The sequence below is a fragment of the Caretta caretta genome, chromosome 1, assembly GCF_965140235.1.
Source record: "Caretta caretta isolate rCarCar2 chromosome 1, rCarCar1.hap1, whole genome shotgun sequence".
In the NCBI taxonomy this organism is placed as follows: Eukaryota; Metazoa; Chordata; order Testudines; family Cheloniidae; genus Caretta; species Caretta caretta.
This window is the reverse complement of record NC_134206.1, coordinates 13,483,566-13,511,508: the sequence shown is the minus strand read 5'-3', so window position 1 is coordinate 13,511,508 and position 27,943 is coordinate 13,483,566. Positions and strand designations below refer to the sequence as shown.

Sequence of the window (27,943 nt, the reverse complement as noted above, 5' to 3'; positions counted from 1 at the left end):
GTACTTAAACTGGCTTGGTATTGTCATTAATGCTATGTAAATGAGTTTGAAAATTCACAATAAGACTCCAAGTGGAAGTGGAGATGGAGAGTGGCAGGTCCAGAAATCAACTAAAATCAGCCTTATTAATGAATGATTTGGAAGTTTTATTTTTTCCAATACCACAAAGATAGAGACTAACAAAAGAAAAAGAAAAAAAACTACGCCAGTTCAATAAGCTTTGGTAGTAGAACTGGGAGAGTCACTATGGTTCACATCAATCATCACAAATCTCACACTCTGGGATGTCACTGAGCCAATGCTCTCAGACTAATTGGGAGGGGTGCAGACTACACTGCTCTGCATGAAATACACCTTAGTGGTTAGCTGTAAAATAGCATTGTAGCCCAGATCATAATCTACCTCCCTCAACTTCATGCAGCAAAGGTAATTGCTAGGGTTGCCGATTAATCACAGTTAACTCATGCAATTAACTCAAAAAAATTAATCACAATTAATCACAGTTTTAATCACACTGTTAAACAACAGAATACCAATTGAAATTAAATATTTTGAAAGTTTTTCTACATTCTCAGATATATTGATTTCAGTTACAACACAGAATACAAAATGTACAGTACTCACTTTATAGTATTTGTATTACAAATATTTGCACTGTAAAAATTATAAACAAAAGAAATAGTATTTTTCAATTAATCTCATACAAGAATCATAGTGCAATCTCTATCACGAAAGTGCAACTTAAAAATGTACTTTTTTTCCCTTTTTTTAAACATAACAGCCATCAAAAACAAAACAATATAAAACTTTAGGGCCTACAAGTCCACTCAGTTCTACTTCTTGTTCAGCCAATCACTAAGAGAAACAAGTCAGTTTACACTTACGGGAGATAATGCTGCCCACTACTATGTCACCTGAAAATGAGAACAGATGTTCACATGGCACTTTTGTAGCTCGCACTGCAAGATATTTATGTGCCAGATACGCTAAACATTCGTATGTCCCTTCATGCTTCAGCCACCATTCCAGAGAACATGCTTCCATGCTGAGGACGCTAGTTAAAAAAATAATGCATTAATTAAATTTGTGACTGAACTCCTTGTGAGAGAATTGTATGTCTTCTGCTTTGTGTTCTACCCGCACTCTGCCATATATTTCATTTTATAGCAGTCTCAGATGATGATGACCCAGCATGTCGTTTTAAGAACACTTTCACTGCACATTTGACAAAACTCTAAGACGTACAGTGCGAGATTTCTAAAGATAGCTACGGCACTCGACTCAAGATTTAAGAATCTAAAGCGCCTTCCAAAATCTGATCAGGATGAGATGTGGAGCATGCTTTCAGAAGTCTTAAAAAAGCAACACTCCGATGCGGAAACTTCAGAATCCAAATTACCAAAAAAGAAAATCAACCTTCTGCTGGTGGAATCTGACTCAGATGATGAAAATGAACATGTGTCAGTCCGCACTGCTTTGGATCGTTATCGAGCAGAACCCGTCATCAACATGGACGCATGTCCTCTGGAATGGTGGCTGAAGCATGAAGGTACATATGAATCTTTAGCACATCTGACACTTAGATATCTTGTGATGCCAGTTACAACAGTGCCATGCAAATGCCTGTTCTCACTTTCAGGTGACATTGTAAACAAGAAGCGAGCAGCATTATCTCCTGCAAATTGTAACCAAACTTGTTTGCCTGAGCAATTCTCTGAACAAGAAGTAGGACTGAGTGGACCTGTAGGCTCTAAAGTTTTACATAGTTTTATTTTTGAATGCAGTTATTTTTTGTACATAATTCTACATTTGTAAGTTCAACTTTCATGATAAAGAGATTGCACTACTGTACTTGTATTAGGTAAACTGAAAAATACTCTTATTTTTACACTGCAAATATTTATAATAAATAAATATAAAGTGAGCACTGTATACTTTGTATTCTGTCTTGTAATTGAATCAATATATTTGAAAATGTGGAAAACATCCAAAAATATTTAAATAAATGGTATTCTATTTAATGGTATAAAAATTAATGGTACTGTTTAACAGCGTGATTAATCACATGATTAATCGCGATTAATTTTTTTAATCGCTTGACAGCCCTAGTAATTGCTATATATTGCTGTCTTTCAGGAAAAGAAGTTGACATTAAGGGAATAATTATGGCACAGAAGATAGTGCGTCAGAATATGAAATTCCTACAGGTTAGGTGACCCAGGGAAGGTACTACTGAAGCATATTTAATGCCTATTCTAGCTACTAGTATAGTAGATTGAGTAATCTTGCCATTTGTAAACTGGATTATATTTCAATGCAACAATAGCACTGACGTATTTCAAGTAGTTATGATTAATCACTTAAAAACCAAATGGGTCCAGAACTTCTGACTTGTGCTTACTAAGTTCTTATTACTTATATTGAATGTGTCTTTTTTGACTATACCTTTCCCAATTATATTTTACTTCTTTATTTAAATAAATGATTGAAAGTCACATTTGAAAATTGTGTAACCACTTAACAATTAACTGAAAGTAACATGACTGCTTCCCTCTCCTTTACGTATACACACATGCTGTTACACAGTTCATGCAGAAAACTTAGAAAGTTTACCCTACAAACCATTGGACACAGTGAAATGAAGTGCCACAAGAGTGCTACATAACAAATAGAGGAGGAAAGGCCAGGAAAAGCAAAGGAAACCACTGTTATAAGATCGCTGCATACATTTGTTTTAGATAACCTTTTCCAATCACATACAAACTCATCCATACAAAAGGCAATCTGTTAAGTAGTAAACAAATTAAAACTATATAATGGCTGTAAACCAGTCTTCTAAAACCTTGTTTCACTAATGAAAACACACCTAAAAAAAGCCAAAGCAATTTAGAGGTCAGCAATCCGGAAATGGTCTGGGTATACAGCAATAGGGCCAGAAAAACTGCAGATTGAGCAAGCGATGCAATACCAATATATTTCAAAAACGTAACTGTTCTGAGTTCATAGTTCAGTTTGGGGGAAAGAAAGGAAAATCTAAAAGATTACCCAGCACGAAGGAGGTGTTTTGCAGGGTGGCAAGGAGGGGAAGCTAAGCGTGAAGTGAAGTTCAGAAAACTGTTCCTGCTTCTTGCAGAATTATTAAACAATTAGATAAAACAAAAGTATAAATTATGAGATGAAGTATAATTAGATAAAAGGAAAGTATACAGCAAAAGACCTTAACTCACACAGCAACAGCTCCCAGTTCAGCTATAAAAGCAGTCACCCGCTCATTCACAACCACTTTGCTTGTATCATAAGCCAATTTACACCTTGGCATTTAGTGTAGGTAGGCAACAATTGAATTTAGTTACCACAATCCCTGTGCCAACAGTTTTGCATCTTTCCTCGAGTAGCCGCTACAATCCAGAAACCTTGTGTCGTCCCCCGTCCCCATCCCCCCCCCCCGCCATTCTCTTTTAGGAAAAAATGGAAGAAGATAGAGAGAACCTTACATCAGCACTAATACACGTAAATCAAAAACACAGTAAAAACCTCAACTCTACAACCTACATCTCAATTACTTCACCATAAGGAAAGACACACTATTTTAATTATTTTAGCACGGTATCAGAAACTTTAATATTCTAGTGTCATTTTTAGTCTGTTTAGTCAAACTGAACCCCTCACCTCAATTTCTAGCAGATCCTCAACTCAAGCCCAATGAACACCTCGTTTACACTTGTTTTTCATACATTTGTTTTTAAGCAATTTAATAAATGCCCAAATTTGCCAAACATTGCTAGGAAGCTCTCAGACAGCATTCATTAATTCACAAATTCTTACACTCAAAGACCAGTAAAAACATACTTTTCAACTGAGATCACCATGAAGTATTTGCTCTCAAAGGAAATTCTTTATTTTGATATGCACAGAGAGTATACCAGACCCAATAAACAACAAATTTATGTTTGGTATTATATGTATTTAAACATGCTCCCAAGTGCGAAAACATTTTATTCACTATCCTTGAATGACTTGCATCTGGCATTTGAGCTAGAAATGAGCTATATATAATGGCTCTACCACCATAAATCTTCCTCAGTCTTCTGCATGGCCAAGCTATTCTCATAAAATTAGACACTGATGCCTTTTTTCTCCCACATTAAAAGGATTCTTGCTGCACAGAGTGAAGGAGGATAGAGACTTTGTGTGAACAACTCGCTGTAGAATGTGGAGACTGGACCTAGATACATTCTCAGAGGCACCGAGAGAAGGAATACTCAGGATAAAAGATTTTAAAAGATCCTTACGTGGTTACTAGCAACCCCTTAAGAGTATTAAAACCGGAAAAACTTTAAAATCTAACTTTTAAGCTACTATGTCTAATTTTCACAGTTCAGTCAGCATGTACAAGAAGAGACTGGACTCTTTAGTGAGTTTCACTTTCTAGTTACTTATGCACTAATAAAGGTGTAAAATTTGGTTTACAAATATTGCAAGTGAACATTCCTTTTTCATTTTTTTAAAATTAATAAAAACTTTTCTAACATTCAGTTTGGTAATTTTGTACTAAACTTTTAAAACCGACATTGATTGTTTAAACTTCTTGGCAGTTGTCCTTTTAAGAGCTACCACAATCAGACATGCATTGCCAAGTATATTTGCAATACATGCAGCTACCTAGCTAGGATAATTTTGCAAGTCATTCAAGTCATTGCTGAGAGCTGATCAGGTTTTGCTGTTTTGTTTTACAGTTAATTTTTCATACATTTCAGAATATAAATGTGAAATGCAAAGTCCCTTTCACGTTACCAAGAATGACAAGAAGAGGACAAGCCATGGAAAACTGGACATACTTATGTACTTAACACAAGTTAAAAAAACTATATTTTATATGAAGGGCTGTCAATCACAGTTAACTCAATCGTGATTTAAAAAATTAATCACGATTAATCACAGTTTTACTTGGACTGTTAAACAATAGAATACAGTACCAATGTAAATTTACTAAATATTTTGGATGTTTTTCAACAAAACTTTAGAGCCTACAAATCCACTCAGCCCTACTTCTTGTTTAGCCAATTGCTAAGACAAACATGTCTGTTTACATTTACAGGAGATGCTGCTGCCCACTTCTTATTTACAATGTCACCAGAAAGTGAGAACAGGCGTTCATATGAGGCTTTTGTAGCCAGCATTGAAGCTATTTATTTAAGTGCTAGATATGCTAAACCTATGCCCCTTCTTGCTTCGGCCACCATTCCAGAGGAAATGCTTCAAAGCTGATGACATTCATTAAAAAAAAAAAAATGTGTTAATTAAATTTGTGACTGAACTCCTTGGGAGAGAATTGTATGTCTCCAGCTCTGTTTTACCTGCATTCTGCCATATATTTCATGTTACAGCAGTCTCAGATAATGTCCCAGCACATGTTGTTCATTTTAAGAATACTTTTGCTGCAGATTTGACAGAATGCAAAGAAGGTACCAATGTGAGATTTCTAAAGATAGCTACAGCACTCAACCCAAGGTTTAGGAATCTGAAGTGCCTTCCAAAATCTGATCGGGATGAGATGTGGAGCATGCTTTCAGAAGTCTTAAAAGAGCAACACTCCGATGCGGAAACTACAGAACCCGAACCACCAAAAAAGAAATCAACTTTCTGCTGGTGGCATCTGACTTGGATGATGAAAATGAATATGCGTCGGTCCGCACTGCTTTGGATTCAGAGTAACAGCCGTGTTAGTCTGTATTCACAAAAAGAAAAGGAGTACTTGTGGCACCTTAGAGACTAATCAATTTATTTGAGCATAAGCTTTCGTGAGCTACAGCTCACTTCATTGGATGCATCACTGAAAAGCTTATGCTCATGAAAGCTTATGCTCAAATAAATTGGTTAGTCTCTAAGGTGCCACAAGTACTCCTTTTCTTCTTACTGCTTTGGATTGTTAACGAGCAGAACCCACCATCAGCGTGGACACATGCCCGCTGGAATGGTGGATGAAGCATGAAGGGACATACGAATCTTTAGCACATCTGGCATCTAAATATCTTGCGACGCTGGCTGCAACAGTGTCATGCAAACACTTGTTCTCACTTTCAGGTGACATTGTGAACAAGAAGCAGATAGCATTATCTCCTGAAAATGTAAACAAATTTGTTTGTCTGAACGTTTGGCTGAACAAGAAATAGGACTGAGTGGACCTGTAGGCTCTAAAGTTTTACATTGTTTTATTTTTGAATGCAGTTATTTTTGTACATAATTCTACATTTGTAAATTCAACTTTCATGATAAAGAACCTGCACTACAGTACTTGTATGAGGTGAACTGAAAAATACTATTTTGTTTTACAGTGCAAATATTTGTAATCAAAAATAAATATAAAGTGAGCACTGTGCACTTTGTATTGTGTTGTAATTGAAATCAAAATATTTGAAAATATGGAAAACTTCCAAAAATATTTAAATAAACGGTATCCTATTATTTTTTAATTGACAGCCCTAATATCTATGTATGTATCAGACACCTACCAGACAGAAAACTAAACCCACCAGCCATAAAAGAGGATTTGAGTGGAGGGTCCCTTAGGAATAGCAAAAGCAACACTGACCAGAATTAATATAATTCAGTGGCGAAGTGGGAAAAGCAGGAGCAGTAGAGGCAGCAAACTAGGTTTGTCTGCTGGCTCAAGAAAACAGCCCAACATTAGGAGAACCTTCTGAATATAAACCAAAGACAGACAGAATTTTTCCTCCCATGAAGAAGCCATACATTCTGCAGAATTTGATGTAGGTCCCCTTATTCACCAGGACGAGCTTCCCATTCATCAGCATTGAGAAGGCATGTAGATTTTTCAAGCCCTGACTAGAGACAAGGACAAATGCATTTTCTCTTTTGACTCCAAAGCTGGACTTGAACCCAGGCCAGGAATCCAAATTTTAAAAGAAAGACTGGCATAGCAACACACTGCACCATCAAGTGCCTGCATTAACCTACGTCAACCTAAAATCCACCCGCATTTCTTGAAACTACTGAATACATACTGGTCCTGTCTACATTGATCATTTAACTATTTTCAGCATCACTTCAGATACTCCAGCTACTGTCACACATTTTACAGATAAATTTCCTGGTGCAGAGAAGTCTTTCTTCTCTAACCCTGTAGCATAATCTACACTACGGAATTTGTACAAAAAAATTCCCACTGTTTCTAATGTTGGCAGCTCTCAAACTCCAGCAGCCGTTTTCAGCACCATGTCAATTAGACTTGCTCTGACCGGGGTAGACACATTGTTTAAAAACAGTTACATTAAGTCTCCTAAGCAACAGCGGGAATTGTTTAGAAAATTTCCTTAATGTAGACAAAGTGCAAAGAGCTGAGAGCACTGCCAGCTTAGGATACAAAAACTGGAAAACAAACAGAATCTCTACCAAAACAGGAAATCAAACCAGCCTTCATTCATTCCCTTAATAAACGTGTGTGCAATTCCAGATTAAGCCCATAATAAGGATAGTGAAAAGGAAGGGTGGTGAACACCTTCAACTCCCAATGAAACAAGTGGGAGCTGAGGATATTCAGTACTTCGAAAGACTGCTTGCATCTTACAGGATCAAGTCCTTTAATGGGTGGTGGGAAAAGGAAGTACATTTCTCTGCATTGTATCATTATTTGTACTATGTATCCTAATTCATGTAACTGGCACCCAAACCATATTAAATGCTTCAAAGCAGCTTTTACAAAACAAAAAAATAAATATGCTCACTTGAGGGCACTTCACATTATTATTGTGGATACTGTAACAGTGAAGGCTCTGCACAACTTCACTGGATGAAGAACGAACAAGTCAAGGAGTACTTGTGGCACCTTAGAGACTAACAAATTTATTTGAGCATAAACTTTCGTGAGCTACAGCTCACTTCATCGGTTACAGACTAACAGGGCCGCTACTCTGAAAACTAAGTCAGAGCTCCAGAAAGCTAGTAAAATAATATCTTAGGAAAAAAGGAGAATTTGTCTTACTCCTTTACTCCTATAAAGGTTAAGCCCCAAAGAGAATCAATGACTTAAGGAATGGAGAATAATTTTTATAAGAGAAGTAATTTCTAGTCAAGACTGTAAATGTAACCAATAGCAAAACATTATCAGTCTTTAGTAGTCTGAGTCATTTTCAGTCATTGCTCAACACAACAGCAGACGAAAAGTGTCTTGCTCACTCGCTACTAATGGAAAAATATTGAGCTTTCCTGCAAGCTGTTAGGGAAATAAATGTCATTAACCTAACCCCATTTACACTGTGTAGTAGATTTAAATAAAGCTTTCTTATAAAAAACAAAGTTCAAGTCCAAATGGAAGAATAAATACATTTTATTTTTTTCCTCCTATAAACATAACTGTATTTTACTATTGTTTCCACTTCAGATCACAAAAAAAAATGCACTCCAGAATTAACTAGAACTTTGTCAGTTAGTCAAAGTTATAATGATACCTACCGGTATTAAAGCAGGCAATCCATTACTGATTTATACCAGGTTAGAACACGAATTTTAAAAGAACTGTCGCTCATATCACTGTGCCAAGATTGGCTTGAATGACTACACTGTTGCTATGTTTATATTGAATTTTTTTTTTTTCCAGGCTGCAAACCTAGATTTCCATGCCTGGTAGGCAAAATTATTTCAGTGTATTCCAGTCCTTCAAACAGTTCCAGTGCAAACATCACCAGGTTTTAATTCCTTCAAGAATGTATGTTATTAAATGACTGCCTAATTATAGATAACATACCTAGACCACAAATTCTGCAGCACTTTAGGCAGAAGAATATTCAGAAGCAATAACACTGCCTTCTAAGAAAGTGTTTTCATGTTAGAACACCAAATGAACGATGCTGCACTTACTGAATGATTTTAAGTAGGCACTGCTTGAAAAATATCAACGCATACTCATCACTAGCGAAAAGGAATCTCTCTCGTGAGGAAAGAAATGCCATCAACAGCTAAAGACTCTAAACTTCCAGATTAAATCTTCTCGCCTCATGGTGAGCTACAAGCAAAATGAAGCAACACACTCTTCCTGAGTCTGCAGTTAGGGAGCTCCAGCTGTTGCTCACTTCCCCAAGCAGCAAGATAGTAAAAACTGATACTATTTGGAACCTCTGGGAACAGTGAAATGAACATGAATCTTGTCAATTTCACTCTGCTGATGCTTAGAAACATCTATGAGAAGTAGAGGCAAGCAACAAAGTTATTCACTGGAGATGACAACCCTGGAGATGGAATAAAGTAGTCCAGATACAGCCTCCCTGCTGCAGCACTCAGGAATTTTGAGGAGCAGTAGAGTAGCAAAGACAACTCCACCTCCTTGCCAGGAGCCTCTGGACAGCAGAGTGTCTGTGTCTGTGTAAAGAACTGCTTCTCCTTTCCAGGAGTCATTCCAGGAATCAAGTATCAGGGGGTAGCCGTGGTACTCTGTATCCACAAAAACAACAAGGAGTCTGGTGGCACCTTAAAGGCTAACAGATTTATTTGGGCATGAGCTTTTGTGGGTAAAAAAGCCAGTTCTTCAGATGCATTGAGTGAAAATTACAGATGCAGGCATTATTATACTGACACATGAAGAGAAGGGAGTTATCTCACAGGTGGAGAACCAGTGTTGACAGGGCCAATTCAATCAGGGTGGATGTAGTCCGCTCCCAGTAATTGTGAGGAGGTGTCAATTCCAGGAGAGGGAAAGTTGCTTTTGTAGTGAGCCAGCCACTCCCAGTCCCTATTCAAGCCCAAATTAATGATATTAAATTTGTAAATGAATTTTAGTTCTGCGGTTTCTCTTTGAAGAAGCTATTACCAGCAGGAGAGTGAGTTTGTGTGTGTATGGGGGTGGGGGGGTGAGAAAACCTGGATTTGTGCTGGAAATGGCCCACCTTGATTATCATGCACATTGTGTAGAGAGTTGTCACTTTGGATGGGCTATTACCAGCAGGAGAGTGAGTTTGCGTGTGGAGGGGTGGAGGGTGAGAAAACCTGGATTTGTGCTGGAAATGGCCCAACTTGATGATCACTTTAGATAAGCTATTACCAGCAGGACAGTGGGGTGGGAGGTGGTATTGTTTCATGATCTCTGTGTGTATATAAAGTCTGCTGCAGTTTCCACGATATGCATCCAATGAAGTGAGCTGTAGCTCACGAAAGCTCATGCTCAAATAAATTGGTTCGTCTCTAAGGTGCCACAAGTACTCCTTTTCTTTTTGTGAATACAGAATAACACGGCTGTTACTCTGAAACCTCTTTCAAGTCTGTTTCTGAAGTTTTTTTGTTCAAGTATGACTACTTTTAAATCTGTTATAGAATGTCCAGGAAGATTGAAGTGTTCTCCTTTAGGAGTTGATGATACATTCCTTAAGAATGTATCAATTCCTAAAAGCCAGAGACTAAAGCAAAAAATGGAGCCTCAAACAGGATTCGGGAACGAGATCCTAGTGGGAATCCCAGCATCATCCATCTTCTCAACAACTGGGGACTGGTAGATATAGGACTTCTCACCACAGAATCATAGAATATCAGGGTTATAAGGGACCTCAGGTGGTATCTAGCCCAACCCCCTGCTCAAAGCAGGACCAATCCCCAAATAAATCATCCCAGCCAGGGCTTTGTCAAGCCTGACCTTAAAAACCTCTAAGGGTGGAGATTCCACCACCTCCCTAGGTAACCCATTCCATTCCAGTGCTTCACCATCCTCCTAGTGAAAAAGTTCTTCCTAATATCCAACCTAAACCTCCCCCACTGCAACTTGAGACCATTACTCCTTGCTCTGTCATCTAGTACCACTAAGAACAGTCTAGATCTATCCTCTTTGGAACCTCCTTTCAGGTAGCTGAAAGCAGCTATCAAATCCCCCCTCATTCTTCTCTTCTGCAGATTAAATAATCCCAGTTCCCTGAGCCTCTCCTCGTAAATCATGTGCTCCAGCCCCCTAATCATTGGTGTTGCCCTCCGTTGGACATTTTCCAATTTTTCCACATCCTTCTTGTAATGTGGGGCCCAAAACTGGACACCACACTCCAGATGAGGCCTCACCAATGCCAAATAGAGGGGAATGAACACGTCCCTCAATCTGCTGGCATGCTCCTATTTATACAGCCCAAAATGCCGTTAGCCTTCTTGGCAACAAGGGCACACTGCTGACTCATATCCAGTTTCTCGTCCACTGTAACTCCTAGGTCCTTTTCTGCAGAACTGCTGTTTAGCCATTCGGTCCCTAGTCTGTAGCGGTGCATGGGATTCTTCCGTCCTAAGTGCAGGACTCTGCACTTGTCCTTGTTGAACCTCATCAGATTTCTTTTGGCCCAATCCTCTCATCACTATGTTGCCTCTGGATAGTGGGCCGCACAGCACTTCCTTCTGTTTAGAAGGTTTAGCCGTCTTGCAGCTTTTTCAAGGCCTGTTTTTCTCAGCTTCTGTTTTGCAACACAGTATGTTATAGAATGATTGGATTTTCCTAACATCAGAATATTTTAGATGATCTGAGTTGTAACTGCTGTATTAGATACTCTATGTTTAAAATATACATGAAGCTGCAATTAGTACTTTGTTTCTACTTCAGTAGGTTTAACTCTCAGCCCCAGTTGCCAAAAACCTTATCACACAGCTACCAACAATCCGAGAGATTACAGAAGTGTAGCTGAGTTCCCTGGAGAGTGGAAAGTGAAATCACAGTAAAAGGTTATATGCAACTTCATTAAGCAGAACACAATTCAATACATAAAATGCCATGTTAATATCAGTGGTAACCAGACATCTACAGATATAACTATGCATTCATAAATGCAAATTTATCTTCTTGAGATCTGTAATGTTCAGTCATACTTAGTCTTGTCACTACAGGGGAGCACCACCACCATATGACTGCAGCTACTCCCTTTCCTTGTACCCAGCCCCCAACCAGAAAACCCGCAATCAATTCCTTCTCTAGAACTAGCATGACATATGCGGTCATCACATTGTTCATTCTGCTATTTGCTATATCCCTTCCCCCCCCAGCCTGCATCTGTTTTATCTATTTAGATTGTAAGCTCTTTGGCGGAGGGAGTGTCTGCTCCAATTGTACAGTGTCTGGCAAAATGGAACCCCATTTCGAGTTGGCCTTTAGGCACTAGCATAATAAACATGATTAATAATAATATCCACTTCTCTTTCCGGCCCCCAGAATCTCCTCTCCCACACCCTGTGCTACCCTCCTCTACCTCTCTGCCCCAAAGTACCCTTCCCTTTCCCCTTCAAGAATTCCTCTCTTCCCCTCCATGAGGAAGACTACCAGCCTTTACTTCAGCTGTTCCCCAGTTGCGCATCTCAGTGGAGCACAAGTGGAAGTAAGTCCATTGAGGAGCTGAAAGAGCAACATGTAGTAGTAAATGCAGTAGTAAATGCAGCATCCTACATGGGAGAACAGAGCTCAAGAGGGCAGGGAATGCTCAAAAGAGGAGCCTCTTGGCCAGGAAGGGTTGAGCAAGCAGACACAAAGACCTTGTCTCCATAGGAAGGTGGTTGCTAACACTGTTAAATGCTAATGTAGCCTGCAGCCTTAACACATATTAGCTGGTTGAGGTAAACCTTTGGAGGGGAGTAGACATCAAGAACAGTGAACTCGAGTGTGCGATACCAGAACTGGATTGATGGCAGAAAAATGCAAGGTCAAGATTTGATGAACTGGGGGAAAAGGACACAAATGAAACACAGATAGAACTGTGTCATGCAGAAATCATTAGTGGAGAATGGATTTTCAGTATGGAGGGCAAGTGTGACGAACTACAGAATGGATTTTGGAGAAAGGGAGGAACCCAGAACATACTGTGTGAGGGGGAAAAGGTGAAAGAACATGGAAAGAAAGAACACCATGGGAGTGATGAATAGAAATGGACTAAAGAGTGGTGGACTAAACTAAGTAAGCAAGGGAAGACTAAAGAAGAGAAGTTAGGGTGGAGAGACTTCAAGAACAGAGGAAGGAAGACAAAAGAGATGGAGGAAGAGGCGAACGTTTTCATATATTACACTTGAATACATTTCTGGGAAATTCTCATACGCAAACTAGGGAAATGTGGTCTAAGTTGAAATTATTATAAGGTAGATGCAAAACTGATTGAAAGACCATACTCAAAGAGTAGTTATCTATGATTCGCTGTCAAAGTGGGGATACATAAGTAGCGGGGTCCTGCAGGCATCTGTCCTTGGTCCAGTACTATCAACTAAATGGAGAGTATGCTTATAAACATTGCAGACGACACCAAGTTGGGATGGACTGCAAACACGTTGGAGGACAGGATCAGAATTCAAAACGACCTTGACAAATTGGAGAATTGGTCTGAAATCAACAAGATTAAATTCAACAAAGACAAGTGCAAAGTATGATACATATGAAGGAATAATCAAATGCACAACCACAACATGGGCAATAACTTGATTACGCAGCAATTACTGCTGAAAAGGATCTGTGGGTTATAATGGATCACAAATTGAATGAGTCAACAATTTTATGTAGTTGCATAAAAGGTTACTATTATGAGGTTTATTAACAGGAGTGTGATATGTATGTATTAAGCTTGGCTTAATGGTGAAATCTTAGCGGATCTTAAACATAAAAAAGAAGCTTACAAGAAGTGGAAGGTTGGACATATGACCAGGGAAGAGTATAAAAATATTGCTCGGGCATGTAGGAATGTTATCAGGAGGGCCAAATCGCACCTGGAGCTGCAGCTAGCCAGAGATGTCAAGAGTAACAAGAAGGGTTTCTTCAGGTATGTTGGCAACAAGTAGAAAGCCAAGGAATGTGTGGGCCCCTTACTGAATGAGGGAGGCAAACTAGTGACAGAGGATGTGGAAAAAGCTAATGTACTCAATGCTTTTTTTGCCTCTGTTTTCACTAACAAGGTCAGCTCCCAGACTGCTACGCTGGGCATCACAAAATGGGGAAGAGATGGACAGCCCTCTGTGGAGATAGAGGTGGTTAGGGACTATTTAGAAAAGCTGGACGTGCACAAGTCCATGGGGCCGGACGAGTTGCATCCGAGAGTGCTGAAGGAACTGGCGGCTGTGATTGCAGAGCCATTGGCCATTATCTTTGAAAACTCGTGGCGAACCGGGGAAGTCCCGGATGACTGGAAAAAGGCTAATGTAGTGCCAATCTTTAAAAAAGGGAAGAAGGAGGATCCTGGGAACTACAGGCCAGTCAGCCTCACTTCAGTCCCTGGAAAAATCGTGGAGCAGGTCCTCAAAGAATCAATCCTGAAGCACTTGTATGAGAGGAAAGTGATCAGGAACAGCCAGCATGGATTCACCAAGGGAAGGTCATGCCTGACTAATCTAATCGCCTTCTATGATGAGATTACTGGTTCTGTGGATGAAGGGAACGCAGTGGATGTATTGTTTCTTGACTTTAGCAAAGCTTTTGACACGGTCTCCTACAGTATTCTTGTCAGCAAGTTAAGGAAGTATGGGCTGGATGAATGCACTACAAGGTGGGTAGAAAGCTGGCTAGATTGTCGGGCTCAACGGGTAGTTATCAATGGCTCCATGTCTAGTTGGCAGCCGGTATCAAGTGGAGTGCCCCAAGGGTCGGTCCTGGGGCCGGTTTTGTTCAATATCTTCATAAATGATCTGGAGGATGGTGTGGATTGCACTCTCAGCAAATTTGCGGATGATACTAAACTGGGAGGAGTGGTAGATACGCTGGAGGGGAGGGATAGGATACAGAAGGACCTAGACAAATTGGAGGATTGGGCCAAAAGAAATCTGATGAGGTTCAATAAGGATAAGTGCAGGGTCCTGCACTTAGGACGGAAGAACCCAATGCACAGCTACAGACTAGGGACCGAATGGCTAGGCAGCAGTTCTGCGGAAAAGGACCTAGGGGTGACAGTGGACGAGAAGCTGGATATGAGTCAGCAGTGTGCCCTTGTTGCCAAGAAGGCCAATGGCATTTTGGGATGTATAAGTAGGGGCATAGCGAGCAGATCGAGGGACGTGATCGTTCCCCTCTATTCGACATTGGTGAGGCCTCATCTGGAGTACTGTGTCCAGTTTTGGGCCCCACACTTCAAGAAGGATGTGGATAAATTGGAGAGAGTCCAGCGAAGGGCAACAAAAATGATTAGGGGTCTGGAACACATGAGTTATGAGGAGAGGCTGAGGGAGCTGGGATTGTTTAGCCTGCAGAAGAGAAGAATGAGGGGGGATTTGATAGCTGCTTTCAACTACCTGAAAGGGGGTTCCAAAGAGGATGGCTCTAGACTGTTCTCAATGGTATCAGATGACAGAACGAGGAGTAATGGTCTCAAGCTGCAGTGGGGGAGGTTTAGATTGGATATTAGGAAAAACTTTTTCACTAAGAGGGTGGTGAAACACTGGAATGTGTTACCTAGGGAGGTGGTAGAATCTCCTACCTTAGAGGTTTTTAAGGTCAGGCTTGACAAAGCCCTGGCTGGGATGATTTAACTGGGAATTGGTCCTGCTTCGAGCAGGGGGTTGGACTAGATGACCTTCTGGGGTCCCTTCCAACCCTTATATTCTATGATTCTATGATTCTATGATATGTAAGACATGGAAGGTAACTGTCCCACTCTATTCAGCACTGGTAAGGCCTCAGGTGGGGTACTGTGTCCGGTTCTGAGCACTACACTTGAGGAAACATGTTGATAAACCAGAGGGAGCCCAGGACAGCAACAAAAATGGTAAAAGGTTTAGAAAACCTAATTTATGAGGAAACGTTTAAAAAACTGGGCATGTTTAGTCACAGAAAAGAAGACTGATGAGGAACCTAATAACAGTCTTCAAATATGTTAAGGGCTGTTATAAAGAAGACAGAGATCAATTGTTCTCTATATCCACAGAAGGTAGGACAAGAAGTAATATGGTTAATCTGCAGCAAGGGAGATTTAGGATACATATTAGGAAAAACTAATTTTAAGGACAGTTAACTACTGGAATAGGCTTCCAAAGAGATTGTGGAATTCCTGTCATTGGAGGTTTATAAGAACAGGTTAGACTAATACCGGTCAGAGATGGTCTAGGTATATTTGGTCCTGCATCAGTGTGAGGAGCTGGACTAGGTGGTCCCTTCCACTCTGACATTTCTATGATTCTATGTAACACACAAGTGCATTTAGGGCCCTGTGGTTTTGGTGAATCCTATATGCTGGTAATTAACAGAACATAATATCTTATTCCCAGTGGCAACTGGCAAGTTATTCTAGGAAATAATTGATAATATAGCCTTACTATTTATTTAGAACAGATTCTAGTGGCAGGGGGCTACAACTGCTTTCTCCATGTACAGCCAGGCTGGAGGGCGTAAGTGTTGGGGGTGCTAGCCATTGTATCACTTGGCTCAAGACTGAGGAAATACAGTCAAGCCCAAAGTCACCTGACTTCATAGGCAGTTGCATTTTTAAAAGGATAACCTGGGATTGTTGCCCATACCCCACAAGAAAGTTTTAAAAATGTTAATTCTGGGGCAGGGGAAAACAGAAGCCAGGAAATATAAACTTGCAAGGAATTAAGGACAAATAGAATTCTCTGGAGGACATTTATCTTTAATATATTAACTCTGCCCCGAAGGGATAGAGGAAGGGCCTGCCATCTATGTAAATCCAAAGCCATCTGTGTGATAAAACGATTAATTTTTACTTTTTTATATATTTCTAGGAAAGAAGACTCCCAACTACCCGATTTACACTTGCTGCCAGCAAAAGGTAATTCTAAGAAGGAGACATTATACACCCTTCAAGAGATACTGAGAGCCTCTGACCTTTGCAAATTAATTTTGTATGCTGAGATTTTCCCAAAGAATTTAATAGTTTGTAATACATTGGAGATTGCCTGAAGGGGGTTGATGATATATAGAATTATGAAAACATATTTTAATTTCTTAGGATACTGTTTTTAGACCCTGGATTCATGGTATACTCTAATTCAGTGGTCCTCAAAGCCAGTCAGCCCCTTGTTCAAGGAAAGCCCCTGCCGGGCCAGACCGGTTTGTTTACCTGCCGTGTCTGCAGGTTCGGCCGATCGCAGCTCCCACTGGCCGCGGTTCACTGCTCCAGGCCAATGGGGGCTGCGGGAAGGGTAGCCAGCATGTCTCTTGGCCCGTGCTGCTTCCCGCATCTGCGAACAGCAGCCAGTGGGAGCCGTGATCAGCCAAACCTACGGATGCGGCAGGTAAACAAACCACCCCGGCCCGGCAGAGGCTTTCCCTGAACAAGTGGCAAACCGGCTTTGAGAACCACTGCTTTAATTTGTACTGCCGATAGCAATAAGGAAAAAAATCAAACAGATGGTGTGGACAGGGGAAAGCCCTGTCTCATACCATGGTAAAGACTGAAAGAGGGGAGATGTAGTTATTGGGTACAACATGGGAGCTAGGATTGGAGTACAAAAGTCTAATCCAAGACACAAAAAATGGACAAAATCTGATTTTTTTGTAGAATGAGGAACAAATTACTTCCAATTAACTCTGATGCAGGTTTTTTCCCGCATTCAGTGACAAAATAGTCAATAGTTTCAAGGGGTTTTGGTAGTAGGATGACATACTGATAAACCAATGAGTATTGTCTGACCCATGTCTCTTTTGTATAAAACCCACCTGGTCCAGATGTATTGTGCTCATTATTTTTTCTAATCACCCAGCTGGGATTTTAGACAATACTTCAATATCAAAGTTGATTAAGGATATTGGTTGATAGCTAGCACGTTCTGGGGCATCTGTCAGGCTTAAGAATGACTGAGATCGGGGCTTCATTCACTAAAGAGCACAGAGTGCCTCCATCAAAAGCCTCAGCCATTCTGGGAGTCAGGGTGTCTTTGAACCAGACGTAAAATTCAGCGGGAAAACCATACTGCAGCTGTCCTGGGTCTGACCCAATTTCATGTCACCTAGGGCAGCCATAATTTTCACAGGTATGTAACAGGGAAGCAATTCCTTTTATGTTCCCAGAAACACATGTAAGGAAATTAGCCACAGGTACTCACGGGGGGAAGTAACCCAAAATGCATCTTATGTCATGCCGAGACCCTGGGGGTATAACTAGGGTGAGGAGTTCAGGATGAAGGGTATTCTCGGAAATTCAAAGGAGTTTAGGTGGAGAGGAGGGAGAAGAGAAAACAAAGTGGCAAGAGGGTAAGTGCCAAATGCACAAGGAGTTGAGAAAAAAGAAAAGGAGTACTTGTGGCACCTTAGAGACTAACCAATTTATTTGAGCATAAGCTTTAGTCTCTAAGGTGCCACAAGTACTCCTTTTCTTTTTGCGAATACAGACTAACACGGCTGTTACTCTGAAAGGAGTTGAGAGGAGATACGACAGGTCGGCTGTAAAAAAAGGAAGATGTGAGACAGCCACGCTCTCAAGTCAGAGTGGGAGAAAAAAAAATCAGGTCGGGGGGGGCAGCTCAAATGAACGTATCCTCTTTGTATCCTACTTTGCATCCATGTCGAATGCAAAATAAATGATTATTCCCCAACCCCTCTCCATTACAAAAGCAGAGGGGGGGGAAGGGAGAAAGAAGGGTGAACATCTTGAGCACATTTTAAAAAGGGTTTGGGGCTAAAATACACATATCTTTGCATCAAAGGTTAGGATCATACAAAACAGATACTACTGAAGAATCTGCTGGAAAAAAATCAGAGGGATTTGAGTCTGAGCATCTGATGGTTCCTCCTTACTTTACATATAGGGAAGATGGCACATATAGGGATGCAGAGCTGAGGTGGGTGTTTCTCCTTTACTGCTGGTGACAACAGCCTGGCAACAACTGCTGAATAGCAAAGGTAAATCCCAAGGCAACATATGGTTAATGTGTTTTATTATATAGAGGCAATGCACTTTGCTGCTTCTCAGTTTGGAGAAGCTAATGAGCTGGCCACCCTGCCCGACCTTAAAAATAATCGGAAAGGCTATAAAATTAGGTCACGCCTTTCTCCTTCGCCAGCTTCCTTGCCATAGTAAACAGGGCTTTTTTTTTTTTTTTTTAAACTACATCCCAGCTGCAGTGGGGAAAAAAATCTTTATTTTGTGCCCATTCCAGCTCACTTTCCTTTTTCTCAGGCTCTTTTAAAGATGGATTCTTTCACACTGTATTTTAGGAATTTTAATATAAATGCCCTGCGTTTGGTGGCTAGGAAGCAGAGGGCACTCACTCTGTCCTACTCTCTGTTGGGATGTAAGGAAAGATCCCAAGTAAGGTTTTAGACAAAAATTCTACTAGACTTCCCTCTTCTTCCCCATCTTCAGGGAACCCAGCCACTCTCAAATTATTTCTTCTGGACCAGCTCTCCAAATCATTCACTCTATCTTGTAGATTTTGGATCAGACTTTGTTGCTTGTCTATTAGAGACACGAGGTGGGCTTTTAGTGGACCAACTTCCATTGGTGAAAGAGAAGCTTTTGAGCTACACAGAGCTATTCTACAGGTCTGGGAAAGGTCGTCAAAGTGTCACCTGAATACAAAGTGTAACAGATTGTTTAGCATAAGTAGTTAACACATATTGCAAGACCCCATTCAAGGTGCTGATCTACAATGATCCTAACAGAGCCCTCCCTGATCCTGGAGGATAGCTCCTGCAAACTGACCTGTTGTGCTGCAGCTGTGGCTTTAATTTCAGAAATATCCTCTGATATTTTTTGAAGCATAATCTGTTCTTCTGATACCTGCTTTAGCATTTTATAGATCTGATACAGGCCTATCAGGGTCTCCACTGTGAGTGGTGCCATGCTGCACTGTACAAGGCTGTCAGAGAGCCTCTGCTTCTCTGCAATTTGTGGGGAGTCCCAGGAGGAAGGGGGGTTCAAAATGAGATCCATCTGCTACTAAGATGTTAAAAGCAGGATGAACCACCCAGAGGCAAAAACTCTGCCTTACTTTAGCAGATGTTAGCAGATTTTAGTGGAGCTAAGCAGCAGTTCCAGGTTTAGGCAGCCATCTTCCCCTGCTGCATCCGCCCAGTCCACACACATTTGTTTTGAAATGTTTTAAAGTCTTTTAGACGGGAACTTTTATTTAGCATTTTAAACTGGTGTGGAGAAAGTCCCCTTGACCTCACATCCTTTGCCCACCAGTTCACATTGCCTTTGCCTCCCCATTTCTATTTGACTAACTACAGGACTGTTTGTATACCTTTAATAGGCTTGGAAGGATTAGGTTTTATTGGTGTCAATTTCACCATACACACACATAAACCAAGGAAAAAATATTTCCATCCATAACAGAAAAGTACAGATAGGCAAAGAAAGAAAAAAATGCTGCTTTAGAACTTGGAGTTTAAAGATACTTTTGTATATTTTGACATGAGATGTTGACAATTTGTGTTTTAACCATTATAAAGCTTTAACTTTTTGAATCTTAATGTCTACTGTCATTAAATAGTCTGACTTTGCCCCATAATTTCCTTCAATTGTGAAAATGCAAATCAAATCATTTTAAATGGTTTAAAACAAACACTGGTGATATCTGTCCAAATTATTTAAAAAATGAATTCTCCAAGCCTAGCCATAACAAAAGAATTGCATAGTTTGCACTTGCTATTGAAGTTCTGTAGTTTCAATTACTATTTTTAATGACATCCTTCTCCAAATGAGAAATTACATATACATGGCATGAGCTGCAGAAAAGGCATAGTCCCTATAAAATCACACTCAACTAACTGCCTTATATTTGAAAAGTGACACAAACACAAGAATTACTTCTACTCTTGGAAAGCTGGTCATTTTAATGCTCAAGAAACACAAAACCAGAAGAGAGGATGATGCTACAAATGAATGTTCTGAGGAAGAGGTCAAAAATAAGGGAAAAGGTTAAAAGTTGCTAGATTTAAGGAGTGCCTGAAGCACAAAATAAGAGTCAGCAACAAATTTTACACCTTGACTTGCCAGAGCTCAAGGGCCAACTCCAAACCCTGACATTTGATAGAAGGACAGTGACAAATTCATGAAGGAGATACACGGATAACCTTCACAAAAGCTAGGCATCAGTCACTGTGCATTATTCACCATGCTTAAATTCATCTCAAACATACACCATCCCTGCTATTCTAATACCAGCTCTTCTTCTGCAAAGACTGCAAAAGCTGTGTGGTAGTAATGTCAGTCAGTCAAACGCCATTAAAAGACTATGCTGAATCAAATGCACAAAGTTTTTTACCATCAAATCTAATCAAAAATTGAACCCAGACCCCAATAAGTGAAAGGACTGAGTACTAACTTGCTGTTTAAAAACCTGCTGTGTTTGTTTTCACACATGCATTCCAATAAGGCACTGTACTGTCAACTGAAACTCCAGTTTAGAAGACAACACAGAATCCACATATTCATACTATAGGAAAGACACCTATTTAAGTCTTACATAGACAGAAAATTAATCAAGTCTCAGAATGGCAGGTGTACCCCCTTTAGGAGCTTCATTTCCATTCTTGCATGCAAACTGTAAGAGTAAAGAACGGAAAAAATTGTTTTAAAATGTTTTTCTTTTTAATACTATTGTACCTAAGTTGTAAAGAGCGTTCTTTTGAAAAAACAGATTTTTACAGATAAAATGTGTAATACATAGCATATGATGGAAAGGCTCTACTATGTCTACTCAGTGACCAGACTCTTAATACAGATTCTTAATTTGTAACACTAACATTTTAAAAATTATATTAATTCAAGAAAACATTTTTGCTCTCCTGTAACTTTTCTGTGACCAGAGACAATAAGATTTTTATGCCATGTTTCAGCAGAAAACAAGTATAAATGCTTAAACTATAAACCCCTGAAAATAAGGGTCTAGAAAGGAAATGCTGACAGCAGCGTTACCAGGTGCAGATATAATAAAATTAAGTTTCTATCTAAGGAAAAAAATCCTCACATACCAATCTGCTACTCATTAACCAGTATTTACTTTCCAAATAATGTATAGCTACTACTTGTAAAATAACAGATGTGGTGATCCTTCCCGTACAGAAGCTTGTTCCACTACCCATGAAAGAGAGCAGGGTTCAGACAAAGATGGAAAGTGCATACATTTCTGAATCTGACAAGTTTTATTGACATGGGATGTAAGGAGACAGACTGAAACTGTAAGAACTTCACTGTATTCTAATCTCTTGTGAAGTTAAAACTTTGAGCTGGCACTTCACTTGCTCTCTACTGATAAGTAATCTTACTGGATTTTCAGTTACTGAGTGAAGCACAAGGTGCCAAAAAGAAGGAAAGCAATAGGTATATTGATGACATTTGACTATTTCACAGCATGCCCATTGTAGAAACTGACAGTTTCTAAACAGGGTTAGTGATTCATTCGCCACATAATTCCAGGTGCCCATTAGTCCTGCTTTGATCATAACATACATAAATGATAAAGACAAACATTCACATTATTTAAATATAAATAATGAAACTCCCATATGAAACACGCAGAACTTTTCTATTGATTTCAATGTGCAAGGTTATGTAACAAAAGTGCTTTATAAGTACTAGTGCAAATATTTTTACTCATATTTTCTGCACAAAAAAATAAATTCATGTAGTGAATGCTCTTTAAAACTTCCTATGGCTAACTATAAATCATCACTACCTTTATGAAAGTATTTATAAAAAATGTATTTAACACTAGAGACATCACTTGAACTGTGAGTCTATCCCAAAGAAAAATAGTGCTGAACAGACCAATACTTTCTGGATTTCTTCATGACACATTTGTACACTTGCCCCATTGAAGAGAAGAAAAAACGATTTGCGCTGTGTTAGTCCCCGTTATAATTCCCAGCTGTGTCAAAACTTTAACAGCCTAAAAGCAGGAAATCCAAGAGGAAATTCCATCGTCAGTTCCTGGAGTTTTGTAACCCAATGTTCTTCCAAAAGGAGATCTTACAGGAATTTGGTAGCATTTGCTGTAACCTTACCTCATATCTTCAAGTAGATCACATTCTCCCTGATGCTTGGCCTGAAGTTTTGTCATCTGCTCAATTTGAATGTTTTTTAGCTCTTGTGTAACTTTTACCTACAAAAAAGACAGATCATATATTTTATGTAGGGTCCAGCTGTCATTTCAGTGGGGAAAAATATTTGATTTCCTTCATCTAACTTTATAATCTAACTGTCCATCAGAATGTGCAAATTAAACATTTTCAGTATGTGTAAACCTGTTTTGCTTGGTTAACATAACCCTATGCATCTACTTAACCAAAGACTGATTTTACTATATATTGTTTGGATCTAACCCTGCAGTGTCTGCATTTCATACATCAAGCACCTCAGAGCTGTGTCTTGCTTGTTGACAACAAATATGCATGTTTTCTTCTTCCAAACCTCTGAGGATAAACCTGTCTACAACAAAAGAGGTTCAGCTTGAAACAAATAAAGGAGTTGGGGGAAGAAATAACCTGCTGCAGATTTAACACTTAATAAAAACAATTTACACATTCCTGAAATGTGCATTGATTAAACACTCCTACAATGGTTTCATGAACATGCCTTTAAACGCAGTCATGTGGTTGCCAGTATATCAGATCAAAAGTCTCCCTCCTTAACAGTATGACTTCAGAAAGGTTGTGCCTTTTTTTATCACTATAATATACCTGCTTTATGTTTTGAATCTTATGGCATTAAGATTTCAACAGCCTGGGTACCAGAGTGATAGCTGATAGCATGGCAGTGGGTGGGGGAGGGATTGTTGTGATAAACATTAACCCCAGAAAAGGACTGACTTGGCCACAGAAACATGGGGTTTTTAAAACAAGAGATCTCGATCAATCAACGTGTTAAATGCCAAGATGCATCTATGTAGCAGCCTAAAAAAGAAACAGCATCCACGCATCTAAAAATCTGATGCATGCATGAAGGGGGAAATAAATAACAGTTTCTGCTATGGGGGAGGGGAAGAGAGAAAGACAGGGACGAGGTGAAGAAAAGGATCTGCCACAAACCTCCCCTTTCTCTCAAAGCAAAACAACCCTCCAGATCTCATCTGCTAGCAACAGCTTCCCCCTCAACACCAAAAATAATCCCCCAGCAACAAGAACCCCCAATCCTAGCACTACAGCAAGATAAGTTTCACACCTCAGCTCCTTTCAAGATACAGCAAAACATACAAACCCTATGCTCTGATTAAGCAGAAAAGGGGTTTAGGTTTTTTTAAAACAATACAAATGTTGAAACCTACATAGTGAAAATAAAATTGCATGTAAAAAATACAAGAGGCAAAGCATAAAGAACACATGCAATATAAATGAAATGCCAAATGCAAACTAAAATCCCATGAAACATAAATAAGAATCCTTCAAAGGAAGCAGAGTCTATCCTCACAACAACAGAGGCAGAGTCATTAGGAGTCCCCTGCAGCTGGATGCCCAGAGCAGCCAGGGAGCCCAGAGAATGACAGGAGATGGACAAACAGCAGCCTTTTGTTTACACAACACAGACACCCCCACCCAATAACCCTCACCCACGCAACTCCCTCCACACAGGCACCCACAAACCATTTCCTACATACACAATTAACTCTATCCCACTCCATATGCTAACCCCCATAATCTCTTCTACTCACAGAATAACCCTCTCAACCCCAATCTATATAACTCCAACCCTCCACACCAACATAATCATCATATCAGTCCCACTGTAAACTATTCCAACCCCAATCTCCCACATCAATCCAATGAACCTCCTCTCCATACAACCATCAAAACACAACTCCCCCACTTCAACAACCCTCATCTACACAATCCAGCCATACTCTATCACCTCAGGTTTCAGAGTAGCAGCCGTGTTAGTCTGTATTCGCAAAAAGAAAAGGAGGACTTGTGGCACCTTACAGACTAACAAATTTATTTGAGCATAAGCTTTCGTGAGCTACAGCTCACTTCAGTACCTCAGCAGAGACCATTCCCTAACCCTAGCCCCTTTTTCACCCCAATACAGACAATTCCAAATCCCCCATACTCCAACATGCATCCACACAACCAGCAAGGTGAATTAAGCTCTCAATCCTATTTGATACACCTCCAGCCCGATACAAGCCAAGCCCTACCCAAACCCCCCAATACAGATAAAAACATACCCTCACATACCCCAACCTCTACACACAAACAACCCCCAACTCCTCACTCCCAATACACCCGAGCCCCCAGCGCCCCACCCCAATACAGCCTGTGGCACCCGGCACCTCCACACCAACCCCCCACATCCCAATACACCAACCTGTGTACAGCTAATGCCCCTACCCCAATACACCCAGCACCCCACATGCTCACAGTGTAGCCCCCCAAACCTAATACAGCCAATGCCACCAGTACTGCCAGTGCCACCCCACACCCAGATGATCCCCAATACACCCAGCCCCAACCCCCCAGTGCCACCCCACACCCACTATACCCCGATCCCCAATCCACCCAGCCCCAACCCCCCAGTACAGCCAGTACCCGGTCCCTGAACCCCAGTGCCAGCCCCTCCCCCACTATACCCCAATCCACCCAGCCCCAACCCCCCAGTACAGCCAGTACCCGGTCCCTGAACCCCAGTGCCAGCCCCACCCCCACTATACCCCAATCCACCCAGCCCCAACCCTCCAGTACAGCCAGTACCCGGTCCCTGAACCCCAGTGCCAGCCCCACCCCCACTATACCCCAATCCACCCAGCCCCCCCCCCCCCGTACAGCCAGTACCCCGGTGCCTGAACCCCAGTGCCAGCCCCACCCCCACTATACCCCAATCCACCCAGCCCCAACCCCCCCCGTACAGCCAGTACCCCGGTCCCTGAACCCCAGTGCCACCCCCACTATGCCCTGATGCCCAATCCACCCAGCCCCAACCCCCCAGTACAGCCAGTACCCGGTCCCTGAACCCCAGTGCCAGCCCCACCCCCACTATACCCCAATCCACCCAGCCCCAACCCTCCAGTACAGCCAGTACCTGGTCCCTGAACCCCAGTGCCAGCCCCCCCCACTATACCCCAATCCACCCAGCCCCCCCCCCCGTACAGCCAGTACCCCGGTGCCTGAACCCCAGTGCCACCCCCACTATGCCCTGATCCCCAATCCACCCAGCCCCAACCCCCCAGTACAGCCAGTACCCGGTCCCTGAACCCCAGTGCCAGCCCCACCCCCACTATACCCCAATCCACCCAGCCCCAACCCTCCAGTACAGCCAGTACCCGGTCCCTGAAACCCAGTGCCAGCCCCACCCCCACTATACCCCAATCCACCCAGCCCCAACCCTCCAGTACAGCCAGTACCCCGGTGCCTGAACCCCAGTGCCAGCCCCACCCCCACTATACCCCAATCCACCCAGCCCCCCCCCCGTACAGCCAGTACCCCGGTCCCTGAACCCCAGTGCCACCCCCACTATGCCCTGATGCCCAATCCACCCAGCCCCAACCCCCCAGTACAGCCAGTACCCGGTCCCTGAACCCCAGTGCCAGCCCCACTGCCACTGTACCCCAATCCCCAATCCACCCAGCCCCAACCCCCCAGTACAGCCAGTACCCCAGTCCCTGAACCCCAGTGCCAACTCCACCCCACCCCGATCCCCAATCCACCCAGCCTCAACCCCCCCAGTACAGCCAGTCCCCCGGTCCCTGAACCCCAGTGCCACCCCCACTATGCCCTGATCCTCAACCCACCCAGCCCCAACCCCCCAGTACAGCCAGTCCCCCGGTCCCTGAACCCCAGTGCCACCCCCATCCCCAATCCACCCATCCCCAACCCCCCCCGCACAGCCAGTACCCCAGTCCCTGAACCCCAGTGCCACCCCCATCCCCAATCCACCCAGCCCCAACCCCCCCCGCACAGCCAGTACCCCAGTCCCTGAACCCCAGTGCCACCCCCACCGCCACTGTACCCCCATCCCCAATCCACCCAGCCCCAACCCCCCCGCACAGCCAGTCCCCCGGTCCCTGAACCCCGGTGCCACCCCCCACCCCATGCAGCCCGCCCCAGCGGCTCCCCGCGGCGCCCACCTTCCTCGGCGGGGGCTGCATGGCGCTGCCGTCGCTCTCCGCATCAATCCCCGCTCAGCAGCGGGACGCGGCCCCCGCAGCGCGGGGAGGAGCCGGCGCCGGGATGGGATGCGCGGGGGCGGGGGCGAGCGCAGCGCGCGCGGCTCCCGGCGGGGATGGGCGGGGGCGGCTCCCTCACGCGGACTCCATGGCCCGGCGGCGGCGGCGGCGAGGCACCGAGCGGCTCTGGGAGGCGGCGGCGAGTCCCGGCCCGGGGGAGGGGGAAGGCGGGGACGGCCGGCCCTCAGCCAGCCCCCGGCCGCGGGGAGGGTGGGAAGGCGGCTCCGCAGCGCCCCGCCGCGGCCGCCAGCGGGGGGGGGGGAGCGTTCCCTGGAGGCCAGTGGGGAAATGGCGCCGCGGCGCGGCCGAGACCCCGCCGGACGGCCCCCGCCCCGCCTCCGGCAGCCACAGGCAACGGTCCGCCCAGCCGGGTAGACGTGGGGGCAAAACCATAGAGAGCGGGGCGGGACGGACGCCTCCCCGCCAGGCGGGGGCGGGGCTCGGCTCGGCGGCTAGCGCGCGAGAGGCCGCGGCCGGCTGGGGGCGCGTGTGCGCGCGCGCGCGGGCCGCGCGGCCCTCGCTCGCGCCCCTCCGGGTGCCTCTGTGCCGCGAGCGCCCTGGGCTGGGGCTGCACGTGCGGCTGGCGCGCGGGGCGGGGAGCTGCAGACGCAGCAGCGGTAGCCGGGGCCGGGGCCGGGGCCGGGGCCCGGGCCCCACCTGAGCGGAGGAGCTGCCGGCGTAGCAGCGCTCCTGGGAGCGGGGCAGGCGAGCTGTAGCTACCGGGGTGTCCGAGGAAGCGGCCGCCCTAGTGATGGGATAGCTGTTTACTCACCCGGTGCGAAGGGTCAGGGCGGGGGATAGGCAGCAGGCACGGAGAGAGCAGCACTGGTTGCTCTCTCCCAGGTCAGCAAGTTGCGCTGCCGTTTGTCCGCTGGCGGTGAGCAGGGTTGCC

At 43.1% G+C, this 27,943-nt stretch overlaps 1 protein-coding gene across 6 annotated transcripts in view; it reads right to left on the bottom strand.

The window, feature by feature from the left end:
- The window catches only part of FCHSD2 (FCH and double SH3 domains 2), a 237,187-nt gene extending 210,013 nt beyond the window's left edge, over positions 1 to 27,174 (bottom strand). For 3 of the 6 annotated variants that reach the window (XM_075126064.1, XM_075126068.1, XM_075126073.1), the window contains exons 1-2: positions 23,251 to 23,304; positions 22,901 to 22,998 (exon numbers count right to left, since the gene is read on the bottom strand). In XM_075126064.1, coding sequence (XP_074982165.1) covers positions 22,901 to 22,998; positions 23,251 to 23,289 — 137 coding nt within the window. In that variant the 5' untranslated portion in view covers positions 23,290 to 23,304. Of the gene's footprint in view, positions 1 to 22,900; positions 22,999 to 23,250; positions 23,305 to 26,952 lie in introns of those variants that run through there. The other 3 variants (XM_048839692.2, XM_048839709.2, XM_048839717.2) reach the window with 3 other exon arrangements.
- Between the last annotated feature and the right edge of the window lie 769 nt (positions 27,175 to 27,943).